The following is a 20945-nucleotide window of genomic DNA, read 5'->3' as shown; positions in this document are numbered from 1 at the left end:
TGGGGCTGACTATAAGTTATACTCGGATTTTTCAACTGTGGGGAGGGTTGGTTCCTATAACCTCCATATTGTTCAAGGGTCAACTGTAATTGAGTTTAGCTAATTTACATAGTATGTAAGATAAATATACAAAAGTTAATTATATTCTACATACTAGCAGTGAACAATTTAAAAATAATATTTAAAAGCAATGCCACTTATAAGAGCATTGAAAAACATGAACTACTAAGGGATAAATCTGATAACACATGTTGCAGACCTGTACACCAAAAACTATAAACAATGTTCACAGAAATTAAAGACCAAAGAAACGGAGAGCCAGAACATGTTGACAGCTTAGAATACCTAAAATTGTTAACCTATCAATTCTCTGCAAATTGATCTATGGATTCAACAAGATCACAATCAAATCCCTGCAGGTTGTTTTCTTTTGTTTGTTTTTTGTTTTTTTTTTAACAAATTGACAGGTTGACTCTAAAACTTATATTGAAATGCAAAGTACCCAGGAGAGCAAAAACAATTTTGAAAAGAACAAAGTTGGGAATTTACCCTGACTTTAAGATATACTGTAAGATTTCAGTAATCATGACAGTGTGGTAGTGGCAGAAGAGGCATGTAGATCAAAGGAACAGAATACAGGGAATTTCCTGGCAGAATTCCCTGCCGGAGTGGTTAGGACTCTGCACTTTCATTACGGAGGGCCCAGGTTTGATCCCTGGTAGAGGAACTAAGATCCCGCAAGCCACACTACACACATACATTCAATTGATTTTTGACAGTGATAGGAAAAACATAGTCTTTTCAACAAATGATGCAGGAATAACTAGATATCCCACATGCAGAAAGAACTTCAATCCCTACCTCACACCACACACACAAAAAAACTCAAAATGGATCACTTAATCACAGACCTAAACCTAATAATGAATACTGTGATACTTCTGGAAGAAATCATAAGAGGAAATCTTTGCTACCCTGGAATAGCAATTAGAACTCATATATAGCTGGCTGGAATGTAAAACGGTACAATCATCTTTCTAAAGTTGAGCAGTACTTTACAAAGTGAAAACTGTATTTCCCACATGATTCAGCAAGGGCACTCCTGGTTGTTTACAGAAATAAAAACATATGCCCCACACAAAAACCAGTACATTAAAGTTCATAATCATTAATAAATGAATGGATAAGCAAACTGTGGTTTATCAATACAAGGGACTACAACTTAGCACTAAAAAGGAATTACCTACCTAAGAAACAATATGGGGGCTTCCCTGGTGGCGCAGTGGTTGAGAGTCCGCCTGCCGATGCAGGGGACTCGGGTTCGTGCCCCGGTCCGGGAAGATCCCACATGCCGCGGAGCGGCGGGACCCGTGAGCCATGGCCGCTGAGCCTGCGTGTCCGGAGCCTGTGCTCCGCAACGGGAGAGGCCACAACAGTAAGAGGCCCGTGTACCGCAAAAAAAAAAAAAAAAACGAAAAAAGAAACAATATGAAGTCAGACAGAAGAGTATATACTATATGATTCCATTTATAAAATATTCTAGAAAAGGCAAAATGAGTCTACAGTAACAGAAGATCAGTGGTTGCCTGGAGGTGGCAGGTGGTTTCACAGACTACATGTTAGTCAAAACTCATAAAACTGTACTTGCTTAAGCTGGGTAACATTTTATTGTATGTAAACTATACCTCAATAAAGATCATCAAAAATATATGTATTAATGGAAGAACCCATGTAAAAAAAAATCTCTCAAAGAAAAAATCTATTTTTAATATAGCCAAAGTAACCATCTTCTATATCTCCAAGGTAACTGTGAATCTCTCTTAGAAAGATATTTTCGAAAAAAATATTTTCATGCCTAAGTACATCAGAACACTGGTTAATGATTTATATTTATTAACCTTAACTAAAAGAGAACTCGTGGAATTTCTGGGAACTGAACTATTTAATGAAGTTCATTGGTGAAGTTGGGATGATTTCTTACGCAACTGCAATAACAGACTATAAACACAAATTTATATTACTTTCTCAGTATAGCAGACATTGTTGGCTGTCGACCCACACATGAACGGCTCCTTCCTCCACAGTAACATACACTCTATACTGCTGGGGATAACAATGTGCTCACTTGAAGAACTACATTTCCCAGCCTCCCTGAGGTTAAGCATGGCCAGATGTGTTGTAAGGAACTTCTTAGAAGTTTCCTTTAAAAGGAGGGGTGTGGCCTTCCTACATTTCCTCCGCCTTCTATCTAGAATACCACCATGATGATTATAGAGTTTGAGCAGCCATCTTGGACAATATGCTACTTGTGATAAACTAGAGATGATGGAATAATAAGAACGAACGAACCTGGGTCCCTTGATGACTGAGAAGTAACCAAACCAGTTCTGAAATGCTGCCTCCAGCTTGCGTGTATGCAAAAAAGAAATTTCTATCTTGTTTAAGCTATTTGTCTACTTTTTAATAAGCACATGATTATGTTACCAAAATAAATCATTTCTGATGAGCATTTCAGCAACTGGCTTTTTATTTTTAAAAAACTAAAAGACTTTTAGTGAGGTGATGAATTTTTTTTAGACTATTACCGAGGTTTTTATCTTGCCCCAGTCATTGATCAAAATAAACTATCTTAATTTTTCATTTTCCATCTGGTTTCTCTATTGGGAATAAAGTAGTCTAGGAGAGAAAAATCTGCCTACCTGTGGGAAGAAATTTTAAGCTGCCTTATTACTCCATGAATCTGATGAAACTTTTTAAAAATGTAAACTGTATTATCACTCCATTAATCTCAGGCAAACCTATATGCTCCAGTGATTTCTACCTTCATGCTTATGCTAAATTATATGGTCTACACTGTTAATTTTCAAAAGGCTCAGAAAAGAAAGAGACCAATAATGTTTGGAATAGTTAGGAGGAGCTCCACAGAAGCTCTAAAGGATTTAGACAAGAAAAGAAAGAAGAGTACACAATACAATGCACTGGTTAAGCGTTCGGGCTCTGAAGTCAGTGACTGGGCTCCATCACTTGCTGGCTGTGTGAGCTAGGGCAGGTTACTTTAAACTCTTGCTTCAGTTTTCTTATCTGAAAAATGGGAACAGTAGTATCTATCTCATCAGGATCTTGATGAGAAAATTTATGTAGCTGGCACGCAGTTAAGCAATTACAGGCATTCAGTAAGCACTCTTAGCAAGGGCAAAATCTCTGAGATGAGAATGTGTATAACATGTAAAGATCTGACTTGAAATAAAGATTCTTGTTAGTGAATGGTTGGAAATTTTAAATAGAAAAAGAAAACAAAAGGCTTTTTAGAGATTAAATGCTTTTGAAAATAAAACTCACAAAATACGTATGCCCGTTTGTATGAAAAGATGCTCATAACCTCATTAGGAATAAAAAACCTGAAAATTTTAATACTGAGATTATTTTTGCTCAGAGTTTAAAAAATTTAAATGAGTAAGTTTCACAATAGGCGAGGATAGAAGAATTGGGCATTTATGTATTGCCCAAAGAAATGTAAACTGACACATCTTTTTAAGGAATTTATTGTTATAACTATCAAAATGCGTTAACTGTACTGTTACAGAAAAAAACTGAATCTTAATGTTTCTCACAGTTGATGGTTAAATAAACAATAGTACATCCCATCCTGTGAAACAGGATACAACTGTTTAAAAATAATAATAATAAAAAAGAGTAAAAAAAAAAAAGAGTAAAGTATATCTAAATTTACTGACTTGAAAATATTTTGAGACTGATTTTATGACTAATATTTTTAAATGCTAAGCAGAAAAAGCATGTTGCAGGAAACGTTGGAGAATTAGCCCCTACCTGTAATTTTTTTAACGACAAATATGTCCATCATCAATGTGCATATGCAATATGCATAAACTGTGGTGTAAGAGTGAATTATAATTGCACATTGTTGGAACATAATATTAAACTAAAAAAGCAAGCTGCAGAGGAATACAGTTCCTTTATTAAAAGTTCCAAAAACCAAAATTATATATACTTGTATATACATACATACACACACTAAATACACATGATTAAAACCTTTTTTAAAAAATAGAAGATGATAAACATAAAATCCAGAATAGTTACCTCTGAAAGGAGAGGAAAGAGAATGGAAAGGAAAGATATCATAAGGACTTCACAAATGCCAAAATGTTCTTTTTCTTACTCTGAGTATTAGGTACATGGGTGTTCACTGTATCATGATCGTTTCTACCTTATGTATGATTTATACACACTATTATCTAATGAAAACAATTTTGAAACTGCATTGTATAGGCACACAAACATATTTAAAAAAAACAAATTTGGAATGATAAAAATTAAACTACCAGTAGTTACCTCTATATGGGGGAGGGGAACCTTCATGTTTTATGTCAGATCCTCCAATATTAACAATATTGGATTATTAAATTATAAATTATAAAATTAATTAAATTTATAAAGTACTTTTCTCTTAAAAATTATAATTATGAAAATGGTAACCACATGGAAAATGTTAGGCATACAGCTGAATAAAGAACTATATTTACCCTGTGATTACATCTACTTACCAAAAAATGTGCACATTAACAGGAAGAGCTGGAATTTATATGATCTAATGGAGTGCCTGGATTATGTGTAATTTTTTTATATGTAGTTTTAATTTCTTGGAAGTTTTATTTCTTGGAAATATTTTGTTTCTCATTAGTATGACCTCACTTGGAGAGAAATTAAAGAAAAATGACAACTGCAAGAAAGCCAACTCTCCACCTTCAGGGTAGCCAAGTGAAAAATCTACCCACGTGGGAAGGCTGAATGAATTACAGCCAATTGACAATGGATAGCACATGCTGTACCAGTAAGTGCACTCAAGACAACTGGAGAGGATCCCACCACAGCAAGGAGATTCTATCAAAAGGTTCTGAAGTGCGTGTGTCCATTTTAGCGCTTAACTGAGAACTGGTGCTGCCAAGTAAAAGTGCAGCGAGGTAGGGAAAGCTCCAGAGCACAGGGAGTCCAGGAATGTGCTTAAAAAGGAAAGGGGTATGGAAAGATGGGCAGAGAGGGGAGAGGAAGGGAGAAGTTTTCCCAATATGCGAGGCAGAAATCTGATACGGCATAACAATTACACTCTCAGTATCTATAAAAATATTGTCCAATCAGAAAGCTAAGTGCTGAGGGAACAGAGAATAGAATGATAGGAATGAAAATTTAAAGGAACCCAAAATGAGAATGAAGAATAGCACCAAAGATACACACAGTTTTGTGGTCTTTACAAATGTCCTCTCTATTCTATCCACTATGACAATTCCTAAAAACCGGCAGTTTCCACAAAGGCAAGAAAAATTGGGGTAAAAGTCTATTTCATCCTACCAAAAATATCACTAATATGAAATTGATAGAAAGAAAACCTTTAAATAAAAAACTAAGTGAAAATAACTCAAAGCAGATTTACAGAGGGAGAATGTAATCTGCTTTCTGAGCTTACCACTTTTTTTTTGTTTTTGGTTTAATTCAACATATTTATTATTACAAGGGAATATACAGTGGAGAGTTGTTCTAACCTCTACTGCATTCCTTATGAGCCGGTAGTCAGCTGTTGGTCTCTACATTGTGTTTCTGAAGCTCATCCATGATGTTGTGAGCTTACCACTATTAAAAGCAGAGGCTCTATGGAACAAACGCTGATAGAGCCGATTGCTGTTAGGGCACTCCCCCCTCTATTTTCTTTCTTTCTATCAAGAGTTTCTCCATGCCCATTTCTGATAATCAAAAATTCAAGAGCTCTTCCCCTACCAAAATATTCTTGATTCCCACCTATAACCACCACCACTCACAACCCACACCTCTCCACCTACCCCACCAGTCTTGCCTTCTCCTTTCTTCCCCAACTTTTTAATCCACCCCTCCTTTCTCATAAATCTTATTCTCAATTTAGGAAAAAAATCTTGTTCCCACTGCCTCAAACCTTTTCTGAAAATAGGCAGGTTACATAGGCTAATGTTTGTTTTTACTTTCTTTTCACTATCTCTTGTCTTTCTGCCCCCAGCTCTTGTCCGTAGTTAATTTTAAAACTTTTGAGTTCCACAAGGCTTAATTTTTTTTTTTTTTTTTTTTTTTGCCGTACGCGGGCCTCTCACTGTTGTGGCCTCTCCCGTTGCGGAGCACAGGCTCTGGACGCGGAGGCTCAGCGGCCGTGGCTCACGGGCCCAGCCGCTCCGCGGCATGTGGGATCTTCCCGAACCGGGGCACGTACCCATGTCCCCTGCATCGGCAGGCGGACTCTCAACCACTGCGCCACCAGGGAAGCCCTACACAAGGCTTAATTTAACAGCAAGAACCCAGGCTCAGTGAATACTTTCATATATGCCTGTGATCAAAGCGTAGGTCTTCTGCTAACAACTATAGCTCACGGATGTCGCCAACAGTTCTTTGTTTTGTATAAACGAGAATGCGAATGCTATAAAACCAAGAATATCTGTTTGCCATTTGATTCCTCTCCTATGACATACAATATTGGTCACCAAGTCCTGCCAAATTCTACCTCCAATATACTACCTGAACCCATTTCTTTCTCTCTATTCCTACTGGCCCTGCATAATTTCTCAGATCTAGACTATTCTAAGAGCCTTCTCTCTGCCTTTGGTTTCTCCACTATTACAATCAACACTACACAGAGCCCACGACGGTTTTCTCTCTGAAACATAAATCTAATCAGGTCATTATCCTCCTCAAAAGCCTTCAGGCATTCCCCTGTGCATACAGAATAAACTTCCAGCTTCTTCATGTCATCCAATCTGACGTCAAACATCACCTTTCAGGCTTGTCTCCTATCTATTAAAGACTAAGCATTAAATAAAAATAAGTAAATTTAATAAAAGAATAATTTCCAAGGATATCTAGAAATATTGTATGACTCATTAATGTATTATTTATGTAATTATTTAGGTAACTGATAGATTTATTCATCTCAACCATATACTATTACCTCCAAACTCAAACTTTTACAAAACAGCTAAATAAAGTTTTATCCATCTAATGTATTAAAACTGGATTGAGCTGTTTCTATTATCAGTTCTAATATTAAAATGTAAGGTAAATCACAAGTATTTTAAATCAATAGCTATTTTCTAAAATGAATGTTAACATATATTGCCAAATTTCTCACAGTTTTCTGGAAATTGTTAAAGTCAGCTCTTGGAGTTCTTAACAGTGTTATCACATCTACCATATGAGAAAGTTTGACAACAAAATCAAAGTTACTGTAGGAGATAAGCAACTACCTTAGTGAATCCCATTTGTTTTCCTTCTAGACTATTCCTTGAGTTTACCATATAAACTACCAAACCAGACTACTCATCCTAACACAGTCATTAGAAAAGTTTCCTAAGAACAAGTAAATACTTCTTTTTCAAATCAAATTTATAAAATTTACTAAAGAAGACAGTTTATTGGCTTACACATATCTAAGTTTGGGTTCTCATGAGAATCATTCTGTTTAATTAAATGTTACAGGATCTTGCAGACAGACTCAAGAATAGCACCATGTGTCTGGGTTACAAAGCTCAGTTTCACCATGACATCACCAAACAGCAACAAAATACTATTTTCATACATATCTCAAGTAATTTATAGACAACTAAAGAATTTAGTCATTTGGGATCACAACAATTGATTCAATCCATGCAGATGATTACACTCTGTACACTATGTAAACCAATATACTTTGAAAAATCTTTTTAGTAACTTAGACTTTAGGGTTTATATTTCAGAAGGTAAATATTTATGGTCTTTAGTAGCTATGATGTAGATTTATGCTCTGGTATAAATTCTAAATGTGAGACTGTTCAGGTGTTAAATAAATCTGTACAATTTAAAAGTGCCTATTATTTATTTAGCATAATTATCATTTAAGTAAATTTTCCTAAAATATCTATAGCTCTAGGATTATATTGCCACACTTTCTGACAGGATTTCAATTCCCATTTTTTAATGTGAAAAGTATTTTAAGAAGAGAAGGAATTATAAATAAAATCATCTATGTAACATGAAAACCACTACTGAGAAAAATCTCATTGAATTCAAAAGTAGAAAATAATACTTGCCACTGCAACTCACTCTAAATAATATAGGTGTGCCTGCTATAGGTAAAACATCCTCTGCACCTCCCCTAACACTGAATATTAAGGCAGACCATGAGAAATTAAAATCCTAAATACGTATGAGTGCTAATCTTCACCTGTGGAAGAAGCTGCTGAAAGAACATGTATGGGACACTGGATGACTTCCTAGGCAGTCTCAAATGAGTAAAGCAACGCTAAGTGGGAAAAGGTAAGTACTTCGGTCTCACAGACCAAACTTTCTGTTAAAACCTTAAGAAATTATCTCAATTTATTTATCCCAAGGCTCTTCTTTTTAATTACTTCAGTCTAGCCAAAACTGAACCTCAGGATGATATCTAACGTTTGCTAGACAGACACAGACAGGGCACAACTTACAATTCTATTCCTCCTCTTACGATAATTTGCTTTGATCCCCAGAAAGCAAAAATGCCACCCCCGCTTAATCTGTCCCAATATCTAGTCTTACCAATCAGTGGGCCACTAAATCTACCTCCACTGAAACCATACTGAAACAAAGCACACTGAAGCACTAGACAAAGAACCTGGGAGGCAACCGTACAAGCAAGGCTGGAACTCTTGGCACACATGCATAATGTATACATGCCAACAGAGTTGGTGCTTGAACTGCCCACCCCGCAGAGTTGAAAATCCACATGTAACTTTACAGTCAGCCCTCCTTACCCACGAACTCAATCAACTGCAGATCGCATAGTACTGTAGTATTTATTTATTGAAATAAACCCGAGTATAAATGGACCCATGCAGTTCAAACTCATGTTGCTCAAGGGTCAACTGTATATCCAAGAGTAGAGTTCTTCCCAGGATTTTTGCTCATCACCCGTAAGACCCCCATCAGAAGGCACTAAATTGCTGACTTAAGCAACAATTTAGAGCACAAAGCAGAACTAAGAGAAGAGAGAAGAAAAGACACTGACCAAAGAAGTATACTTTAAAATTTATAAGATTTTCTGGGGTGGCTGACTAAACTGTCTCTAAAAGAAATTCCATAGGAAAAGGACCATAAAAATATTACGGACAATGGCATCAATATCTGATTCATTTCAAGGGGGCTTATTTTGAAAAAGGCTTCTCATTTGGGCAGATGTGTACCTGTTCTGGTGTGACTAGCTCAAAATCAGTTTCGTAACTGTGAAGTGTACAACCGAAGGAGGTGACATTTGACCTACTTAAAACAACCATTAAAGGAAAATACAAACAAAAATGGTTAATAGTAACAAGCACATCAAGTAAAATGCACATCTTTTAGCTAAAAAAAATTTTTAAGTGTTTATTCAGGCTCAAGCTCAATATCTTTAATCTGTGAATTTAAAAAGCACTCAAGCTACAACTGAGATTGTCCACACTTAATTCATTTCTTATATGCTCACATCTTTTATTTCTCACGGGTGTCTTGCTCTTTTCCAGTGCTAACCCCATCACCTGGGTTCCTAATACCATTTCCAGCCAGACTGTTTCACCAATTATCAACTTTTCTTATGTCTTTCATCTTTCTTTCCATCTCTCCTTCCATCTCTCCACTACTGTTGCTACTAACGTATAAACACAAATGAGGCTCTTGCCTTCTCAAAAATTTCCTTCATCTACCTTTCAATCTTTTACCTTCCCCACTCCCACATCACTGCTTGCCTCACATCAACCTCCTTCAACTGAAAAGTGTTCCATTCATTCATTCTGCAAGCCACTGTAATCCAGATTCTACCCTCAACAGTCATATGTAATGATTTCAACTAAGTACTAAGCTGCCCAAACAGCAAAATTCCTCATCTTTCACTCCTAACCTCTCCCCTTCAAGGTCCACCACAGTTGTCTTTGAAAATTATGATTATTCTTTTTTTTTTAATTTTTAAGTCAGATAAAGCAAATTATATTGCCTACTGAAGGCACATTAACATATATATTCATGACTTAAATGTCTAGGCTTCATGAGAAGTAATTCTGGATCAAAATCTAATTTGTTTTAAATGAACGAAATTTTTAAAATGATAGGTTACACAGTTCAACAATTCCAATTTGTCTATGTAAGAGAGCAATCCTAGAAAAGCTTTTAAACATATTAGTAAATGTAATACCATTTAACACACTTGTTTTTCCTCAATTCATTTCTCATAATAGTTTCTATATTGCCTTGGATTATCTCCCGCTTTTAGTTTCATATCCCATCTGCTCATTTAAGATTCACGTCTGTCCAGTTTCTGAAATATTTGTCACTTTAGTCATTAGCATTTTGTGTAATATAGCACTGTTTTTTTTAAAGTTCAGAACCGAATTATTTTAGAAAACCGATTATTTTAACATCACCATTTCTTAACCTAAATCAGCCTGCCCACACTTCAAATTTTCCACCTAACAAAAACCAGATTTCAGTAAGTTTTTGTACTGTTTTTTAAAAGGAAACCAAGAAGCAAGACCATAAATTAGAAGTGCTCTCCTATACACCACTTCAGGAAATACTCTCAAGGACAGACCCAGAGCTGTCAACTGAGCTTCCAAAGAATATCCTTTGCATTCCCCTCTAGCAATCCATATCCATCCATTCCTTCAAGAGCCAGTTTAAAACTCCCCTTCTGAGTTTTTCTGGCTGAGTTACTATGCTATCTGTCCATGCTGCTTTCCCTCTGCATTTACCATCTACAATCTTAGAAACTAAATAGTATATGTAGGTCTTTATCCTACGTATCAGACCCTTAGCCCTTTTGTAAGCCCAAGCCTGATTTCAATCATTTCTGATGTATATACATGACTGGAAAATGAATACATATTGTTCTAAATTTCTCAAGCATAACATACAAAAAAATTAATATCTAAATATTAATTTATTGGTTACACCATCCAGTGTGGTCACCCCCAATTCTCTTTTCACTTCACTGAGGCTCGTTAAGTCCTCATTTACCACACAAAATCGCAAGTAGAAAGATTTTCTCTAGGGGTGAGTGAAAGAGGAAAGAAGGGAAGAGCTAAAGGGCAAAGAAATACAAAATCTTTTCCTGATGACATCACAGAACCTATCACTAATTCCCTACATTTTAATAAAAGTATATCAGTAAAGAGGAAGCAGCAGAGCAGCGGATACCTTCAGGTAGGGATGGGAAAATCGGCTTCAATCCTTGCTCCAAAACTGCTGTTCTTCCCATTGGGAAGGAACCATGCTCACCTCTCAACACCCTCTTCAAGCCTCTCTTTCAGATAGCAATCCTCTCCTAGGCCTTGAAGTGGGCCTAGAGGCTGGGTCATCCTCACCCCCACTGCCTGCAGCATCTAAGATGGGTTTTAGGGAGTGCCTGCTCTGATTGCCAGCAAACTACCCAGAGGAAAGGTACTCCTAATATCCTCAACTTTCCCATAAAAATGCTCCCATAAATAGCATTCGAGTTCTATAACACAAGTAATTAAGTACAATAGGCAAACCATCATTTGTAGCAACAGAATTAAGGGTAGGTTTTTATGTGAAAGCAAACTTACATACAAATTACCTTTTTCTGATATTTAGAATGCTGAAAACCACCTACATGTAAAATTCTACACTTTGGATAAAAACTTAGAACACTATTCATATTCGACATGACTAAGACAAAAACTACAGATGGGGGAGGGGCTTTCCGTCCTTCAACAAAGTCTAAACAATATTTTTAGATGTTGCCACATTATTAAATGGAAAATAGAAACTGGCTGGTAGCTGAGGATATATACTTTGTTCAAAACAAAGTAAGGGTTGTGAGACGTGTGTGAAACTAAAACATGATTTAGTCTTTAAAAAGAAAAAGATATTTATTAAGTACTATTTCTGACATTCCCTGAGACAACTCTCAAAATGTTAATAGAACTGCTATTTAAAGTTCAAAGAGCACTCCAGAGCTGCCAAGGAATTAATAGCTTAAACTACTAAATAAGAGCCACGGTTCAATCTCCAGTCTCATCCAGTCAGAGCTCAGGGCTGGTACAGCAGAATCACCTAGCTTATTAAAGACACCACACAACTGAGAATCATATAAACAAGTGAAAAGTTGTTAACATCTAAAGATGGCTTATTTATGAAGAAAACACAAGAACAATTTAATCTTCTGCTCCCGCCAAAAAAGCACAAATACAATATAGCTGCTATACTTAAAACAAGTAATTTTGCCATTCCAACTTCCTGGTTAACTGCCTAGGGCTACTCTATAACTTCAGTTGTAATTTGCCAGAAGTCTCTTCCTATTAAAAAACATTATCTACTTATCCAAAATACTTTTCTTAAAAGATACTCAAAATGATTTTTCACACCGCCTGACCTCCATATTTCCTTCAAGTTTACAGGAGGAACTGAGGCACAAAACCATTATGCAAGCAACCAGATGTAGTCACTAGTAGGAAAAAAAAAAAAAAAGTCTGAATACCACTCAACTTTCCCTATTACCGACCAGTTTACTACCCATTTTACTGAGCTCATGCAAAGTAATCTTATAACTGAAGGTTGAGCAAAAGCCCTCTTATATGGCTTAGAGAATGGAAATGAAGGAATTCTGGATCAAGCCCCAAACAAAATCTCCAACAGGTTCCAAAATCTATAGGTTGCCTACCACATTAGACAAAACCTAAATACTAACTGAATTCCTATTCCTTTGAGGTATAAGCATGTCTCCCTTGATCAGCTGGAATTCTCTTTAATAAAGATTTTCTAGAACTCATCTAAAATATTACCAAGCCACAGTACATACAGCCTAGATAATGGATATTCAGAACACAGAGCTAAACAGCTAAATAAGTTTTTAAAATAATAATAAATAACATATTGTGATCAGGACCTAAATGGGCAATGAGAACTCCCTTAGGGAACAAGGTGGCGAAGTTGTCCAGTCATTCGTTCATTTAACAAAGAGTTAATTAGCACTTAACTGTGAAGAGAATGGAAAGATGACTTAGGGTCATAGCCCTACAGAAGCTCATATAGATTATCAGAGGTAGAGAGAAGGAGGTACACGGAAGGAGCAAGAGTGACAAGTTCTATCTGTGGGAGTCTAGGAAATCTTCACAGAGGAGGTGACATTTGACCTCCTTAAAAGATGAGGAGGATTGTGCCAGACATATACACGTGCAAAAAAACTAGGAGCTGGTTCCTGAGTTGGATAGATGTACGTTCTTCCTCATTTCTCTTTAGGACATTAACATTCAATCATGAGAATTACCAACACAAAATGCTTTTTCACACCAATTATACTTTTGAATACCTTATTACCTCTCAAATTAAGCGCAGATGGACTGTGGAACTATATGAGGAAGCTTTATGTGTCTTATGCAAAAATACTTCCTCAGAAATGTATCAATGATCTTGGGGGGGAGGGGGATCACAGTTTTCAGGCAATTTAATTTTAGATGATCAATCTTTAAAATTTCCACTCAATATTATAAAGAATTCTATGCACAATTACATTATTTTATTTGAAACAAATCATTTCCTCAAATTTAATTTTAATATCAAATGTCTTAAATATATCCAATTAAAGTAGTGACTTAATGCAAATTAAGAATTATTCCAGTAAAGAAATCTAGTGAAGACTGAGAAAAAAATATTTACCTGCAAATCTACCTAATTCTCTTTATCTTCCCCTTTTCATTTTTTTTAAGTTACAAATCTAAACAATGTAAAATAAAGGTACAAATGAAATTTTAAAATAATCAACTCAGGAGGTTCCTTTAACAGTAATGGAATTTCACTGTACTGGAAAAAGTACAAAATGCAGAAAGCTGTCAACCAGGGCTCTGTGCTATTTCACAGTAGTAGAAATACGGTTTTAATAAGTTTCTACCACAATTCATCTGGAATGAGAAAATAAACACTCAGAAATATACATAATAAACTATAGAGTATGAAAATGCCAGTGACATAAACGTTCTCCCTTGGACACCACTGATTCTTCTAATTCTCACCTAGAAATTAATGAAAACTTCATCTTTCTTGACTAGAATCCAAATGCACTCTATAAGACATTTTATCAGCTTAAAAAAGGAAAACAACTCTATTCCAACAAACATAATTAAAACATGCTAATATAAATGCAAGTAAAACAGGAGTTCCTAAAAGAAGACTATGATAGCCAATTTATGAGGAGAGAATCCAACGATTTCAAAAATTAAGTAACAAAACACTGTAGTAGGATGGGGAGCTACCTCTGAAATAAACACCAACCATAACATTTTAAAAGCATTTAAAACTATTTTTGTATCAGCTAAAGCAAAGATAGAAAACTATACTGATGTACATAAGTGACTTTATACTAAACAAAAATTGGGCAAACATATATATTTCATTCATGCAAACGAACATGAATTTACAATTCCTCATTTATGTTAATATTTACCAAGATTAATGGAAAATCATCTCCCCTATGTAATGAAGTGAATTCCCCCAACAGAACAAAGCTAACACCTTCAAATCTTTCGAATAAACAATGAAAGCTTATACTATAAAAGGAAATTATCTGAACAGGATCAGAAAGTTGTTAAATGATTCAAGTGGGAAGAAAAATCCGAAATTCCAACACACACTACAAATATTGATTCATTAACTCCAAATCTCTAAGCAAGTCCTATGAAACAAATGTGGGTGCAAAATTTTTTTTAAACTATTCCCACAGCACATTTTTAGGCTATCTACCTAATTACCTCACTTTGCAATGCATTAAATGTAATTTCTTGAAATTGCAATGTTTATACAATGACAAAAATAGGAATTCTGGTGGATACAACACACATGGTTTGTAAAGCAGTTTAGCACACAATACATTTTAAATAAGTGACACTAAAAGAAATGTCACAGAAATCCTTTTTCTCCATTTCTAATAAATGGCTGCAATGCACAGCTCAGTAATAATACCTAATATTCAACCATATTACTAATTCTTATAAACTTTGTCTAATCTCTCTCAATAGCTAACTTCTGTGAAATTAACACATCACCCACTTTCAGAAAAAACAACAAATCAGTACCTTCTACTACTATTTCACAGGAGGAGATAATTAGTTTCTTCTACTGAAAATAAGTCAAACCATTCAGAAAAATATCTAGTCTGCGAATTCCCTGGTGGTCCAGTGGTGAGGACTGTCTGCCAGGGCACGGGTCCGACCCCTGTTCAGGGAACTAAGATCCCACAAGCCAGGCAGCATGGCCAAAAAAAAGAAAAATATCTAGTCTACCTCTGAATCAAACTTTGAGGAACAGCTGAATTAACTGTTCATTAAAAAAAAAATCCACATAATCTTATTACTATTTACACTGAATTTCACTTCAATTTTAAATAATTTAACAAATATAACTATAGAATATGCTTATCTTTTGCAAATATATGATATAGAGAATACAGCATAAACTGGTGACAGTATCTTTCTTATTACTCTCAAGAGCAGAGGAGACCTTTGAAAGTGTTTGATGAATACAATTAACTCACAATTAACTAGGCTAAATTAGCCAGTGAACAAAAAAGATGAATCAATCTTTCCAAACCTAATTAATATAATCCACTACTATAACTTAATGTTAATTAAAAGAATGCCTTAAGAGATTTTCTTCTCCAAATACCTAACACTATCATGAAAAAAAATGCCAAAATATTCCAAAGAAAGTGCTAAACTACATAAGCACCTGGCATAAACTCAACACTCATTGTCCTAAGGCAACCCCCCTGCCTTTATTCTCACAAAGAAACAGCCCCAACCTAACTTCCTCTCAATGAGCACTTCAAGCAATAACACAGACATATTTTGCAGCATGTAAGTCTTAGGTACATTATTTTCTCTTTAAAATTATGGACTCATCACACGTACAAATGGCTCTTTAAAACGGTCCAGTAAACTGCTACACTATGCCTTAAATTGCTGTCTATTATGTACTTAAAAATATTTACTAGCAATTGGAGGTTAATATGGCAATTATTACTGGGTAGCTATTATTGCTATTAAAAATATATAAGTACTGCAACACCATGTGCTACTAACAACAAAACACTGAACAGAGAGCATACATTAGCAAATTATAAACATTTTCATTCAACAAAATGAACCATCATGAAAAAAAGATGCCTTACGTGTAAATACTAAAATTGGAAATTGGGATGAAAAAATACCCTGTATATTTACTGGCACTTGAGAAGATTAATCATTCCTTCTTCCTCATTTTCAATTGACAGTCCTCCCCATCTGGTTCTAACTCAAAAGAATAGATCTCAAAGTTTCTACATCTACAACTATCTTCCTTCTCTGCAAAAAATATAATAAATCTCTTCAGAAAAAAGAAAGCAGGTCAACAACAGATTACCTTAAAATCTTCAAATATAGAATGAATGGTCCTTAATAAGAATGATATACTAATGTGTGTTTCAATTGAGGAAGGAAGAATGATACCATCCCCCAACTACCCCATAGTCAGGAAGATGCTCAGCAAATAAAACAATACGAATGTGCAGCACACATAATTAAGAATTAGACTGCTGTTGTGTCAAAGAGTATATACTTAAATCTAGTTAAAGGACACAAAATCGCTTTTCTCCATATCACCTCGATTGAGAAACAAAGTAAAGAAACAAAACTAAACGGGCCTCCCTGGTGGCGCAGTGGTTGAGAGTCCGCCTGCCGATGCAGGGGATAAGGGTTCGTGCCCCGGTCTGGGAGGATCCCATATGCCGCGGAGCGGCTGGGCCCGTGAGCCATGGCCGCTGAGCCTGTGCGTCCGGAGCCTGTGCTCCGCAACGGGAGAGGCCACAGCAGTGAGAGGCCCGCGTACAGCAAAAAAAAAAAAAAAAAAAAAAAAAAAAAAGAAACAAAACTAAAGATATACTTACATCTGGAAATTATAATATGTCTTTCCACAAGGGTGAGTTGACATACCATAGGGTGCAGTGGTACACTTTCCAAAAGGGCAGATTTAACACACTGAAGTGAATTATAACTGAGTGAATATATAACAAGAGTCTCCCGGAAACGTGATGGACAGCATGAGAAAACAGTTTTGAGTCGCAAAGGCACAGCCAGGCATGCATTTAATGCAGTAGCTACAAATTTCACAACTGTAAGAATAAGAAACACATACAATGACCCATATCATATATACACAATGGCATCTTTCACATGTTAGGAAAAGGGGGCAGGGGGTGACAAAGAATTTAGGAAATGTGATGCCATGCAGCAGAAATATCAGAAAGCAAAATAAGTAAAGGACTGACAAAAACCTTAAGGCATCTGACTGCACAAATCAACTTTTGCTAAGCCATATGAACACCTCAAGGTAACACAAACTGGGTGGATCATTACTGTGTTACAGAAGTTTATAATCTCTAGCTTACATTTCAATCTACATTAATATGAGTATCTAGGAAAATTCTCTATAAGCAATAGTGTTCTCTGCTCAAAAAAACTGCAGGCCAAAAAGAAAAATACATGCCATTATAAAGCACCAAGAGTTCTTATAATACATGCTTTATTTTGAACGGGTAATGATTTTATCTCCTTTGGAATTATTCTATCCAGTGTACTTCAGGCAACATATTTTTTTTTTTTTTCTTCTGTACGCGGGCCTCTCACTGCTGTGGCCTCTCCCGGCGCGGAGCGCTCCGGACACGCAGGCTCAGCGGCCATGGCTCACGGGCCCAGCCGCTCCGCGGCATGTGGGATCTTCCCGGACCGGGGCACGAACCCGCGTCCCCTGCATCGGCAGGCGGACCCTCAACCACTGCGCCACCAGGGAAGCCCCAGGCAACATATTTTTGATATCCCAGGTTGCTGCTATATCTAATTTACAAGAAAATGCTCAATTTGGAATGAGAAAAATTTACAATATCAGGAGTTCTTTAACCGATTCGTAATTTTTTTAATTAGCACCAATCCACCCTCCACCTAAAAGAGAATGTAGACATTCTATAGTCCTTTAAAAAAAAAAAAATCAACCCATGCATTTCAAAGTTGCTACCTCAAGAGCAATTCTGTTTTAAAAAAAAAAAAAAGTATATTCAAAAATCAATTCCTGGTTTAAAGAGGTTTAGGAGAGAAATACCCAAAGCACAAACCTTTAGTCAGTCATAAAGCACAGAATCCGCTCCCACAAATTGTTTCTACAAAAGAATCTTAAACATCTTATCTCTATCAACATTATCATCCTTACTTAAGCTTTAAAAGAAAAGAAAACGAAAAAAAGTAGAAGAAATGATATATACTAAAGACTGGCTACACATGGATTTTCATTTGTCTACAAAACGTACTGTATATAAATTAGCCACATATATACAAGCCATTACCAGTCAGCATGATATATGGTAATTTGGGGGCTCTCTCCTCACTAATATTGGTCTACTTGGTTATTTTAATTCCCTGATAAAGTGTCAACGTGGTCACCAGCCGCCAAACAAAAACCTTTTAAATACCCCTTAATCAATATGTTTGCTAATCTATGGAAGTCCCTGAATCTGACTAATACTAAATGATAGACTGAAAAAAGAAAACAGGAGGCAAAATGAGTTTTATTCCCATATATCAAAAGATCAAGGGAAAATTATCACAGTACGGACAGTAAGAATCGCAACTTATAATTGAATTTTAAGATTAAATATCCGAATAAAAATGCTGGGAAAAAAAATGACCTGATTCTAGTACAAAGCACAGATAGTATGTCACTCGGTCTTTGGAGGTAAAAATCACGTTTTGACTTTTTTTACCTGCATAATGAAATATATTTAATAAAATAAAGCTTCCATTTGAAAAGTTGGCAAGAATTTGTATTTCTCCACTAGTCTCAAAGAAAAAAAAAATCTATGCTACCCATAATTAAATGTAACTAATTACAATTTGAACACTAATTTATCCAGTGTAAACAAGGATTAAGAGGAAATAAAGCTCTATCTACAGCAGAGGTTACAGAAAACAATTTCCAAAATGCATGTTCCCCAAAGGCAGTCTCCCCAAAAGGGTACACAACTTAAACTAAGTTGGGTTTTTTCAAGCCTAAATTAAACCGTTCAGCCAATTTTCCAATTATATTCTACGCTTGAAACATAATTGCCCTACATCTGTTTACAAATCTTTGCTCAATATTTAAACAAATTCGTAGTCTCCCGGGCACATAGCTCTACATACAGTAACTCATGCACAAAGCACATATTTAAAGACCACGCACTGCAATTATTAGCCTAAACGCCAGGTTTAACAACGTGAATGTTTTCAGAGCTAGGTAATACGACCCAATAAAAAGCAAAGATGGCATTTACCACCAAATGTCACCGCCACCGCCAGGAAAGAGTTGCTGGAGCCCTATACATTTTTAATTTCGATGAACCTAGACGGCGTCGTCGGGTGCCAGGCTTCCAGGAGAACAATTGACACCCTAACTGCTTCAAGATTAAGGCAGGCGATTCAAATCCGAAGGAAAAGTTGTCAATTATCAGAGAGACAGCGCGAGAGAGGCGAAGGCAGATAAAAGCGATGTTATCAAACCGCCCAGCTTGTTGCTTTTGTGTGTGTGTGTGGATTCGTTGTTAGGAGAGAGAAAACAGTTTTTAAAAGACACAGGAGGAGAGAAAGAAGAAAAAGCTTTCTCCACCTTCCGTCGGCTCGGTGCAATGGCTTTACGGCTCTCCAGCGTAGTAAGCCCCGAGAGGCAGACGGCTGTCGATGTTTACAATCCCGGGAGCTTCGGGTGCAAGAGTCCTTTACTGACACAATCGCATTCAATCAACTGTTTTCGGGCGAAATTGCAGGTGTCATTATGGAATTTTTTTAAAATTCAAAAGGCGGGCGGGCGGGCAGCCGATCCGACACAAGGGGGGAAAAGCTGCTTATCGCAGGCGCGGGCATCACAAGGCAAAGCCTTCCACATTTAGGGAAGAAAAGGGGGGGAAATGGGAGGGGAAGGGGAGTGCGATTGCAACAGAGGGTGGGCGTTCGAAGTGCGACCCAGAATCCGCAGCTTTGAGACTTCCACATGCAAATTCCACGCCGAGCGCCGCGCTCACAAATGATTTTTAAAGAGCCAAATAAACACTGGAAGGGATCCAAGACGAGGGAGAGACGATCCAAAAGGGGGAGAATCGGCGAGAGGCGAACGGCGGGGAGAGGCGAGGGAGGGGCGAAGTCCCGGCGGCGGGAGGAGAAAGTTGGTCGGCGGCGGAGGTCGGCGGCAGAGGTCGGGGACCCCCCCCTCGCGACACAACCCCCTCCCCGCAGCCCGACTACTCACCAGCGAGAAGAGGTTGGAGTGACAATCCTCCAGGCTCGCCCCGTTCGCCACCCAGTTCGCTGCCGCAGTCATGATCCTCCGCGAGCCCGGCCGCCAGAGCGGGGCATGTCGGAGCGAGGCGTCCGAGGCGAGGCCGGGCCGGGCGGCGGCGCCTCGCCGGGGAGCGCGGGGCGGCCGGGCCGCCGCCGCCGCCGGTGGAGGGCGCGAGGGCCGGCGGGCGGGCGGGAGGCGCCGCGGCGACGCCGCGCTGGGGGCGGCGGGCCCGGGCCGGCGGGGGGGTCCGCGGCGACCGCGCGGCTCCTTCCTGCTCGGGCGGCGGCGGCGGCTCCCGCGGCTCCGGCGGCGGCGGGGGGCGCTGTCCGCGCGGCCCGGCGCCCTCCCCGCCTCTCAGGGCCGCCGCTGCCTCCCGGGCCGGCCGCCGCCTCCGCCTTCCCTGTTCCTCAGCCGCCGCCGCCGCCTTGTTTATCTCCAGCCACCGACTCCCCCTCGGCCCCCGCCGGCGCGTGAGGGGAGGCGAGCCCCGGAGTCGCCGCCGCCGCCTCGGAGCCGCCGCCGCCGCGGAGCGCGAACTCGCGAAGGGGGGGGTGCGGACGAAGCCAGCGGGCGACCCCGGC

At 38.0% G+C, this 20945-nt stretch overlaps 1 protein-coding gene across 2 annotated transcripts in view; it reads right to left on the bottom strand.

Moving 5' to 3' along the window:
* The window catches only part of MED13L (mediator complex subunit 13L), a 290942-nt gene extending 270426 nt beyond the window's left edge, over nucleotides 1-20516 (bottom strand). Inside the window, exon 1 of one of the 2 annotated variants that reach the window (XM_082641500.1) lies at nucleotides 20332-20516. In XM_082641500.1, the coding sequence (XP_082497626.1) occupies nucleotides 20332-20403 (72 nt within the window). In that variant the 5' untranslated portion in view covers nucleotides 20404-20516. The remainder of the gene's footprint in view (nucleotides 1-20331) is intronic. The other variant, XM_082641499.1, reaches the window with a different exon arrangement.
* Between the last annotated feature and the right edge of the window lie 429 nt (nucleotides 20517-20945).

Source organism: Mesoplodon mirus, assembly GCF_964341445.2.
Source record: "Mesoplodon mirus genome assembly, chromosome: 13".
Classification (NCBI taxonomy): Eukaryota; Metazoa; Chordata; class Mammalia; order Artiodactyla; family Ziphiidae; genus Mesoplodon; species Mesoplodon mirus.
This window is presented reverse-complemented; position numbering and strand designations above follow the sequence as displayed.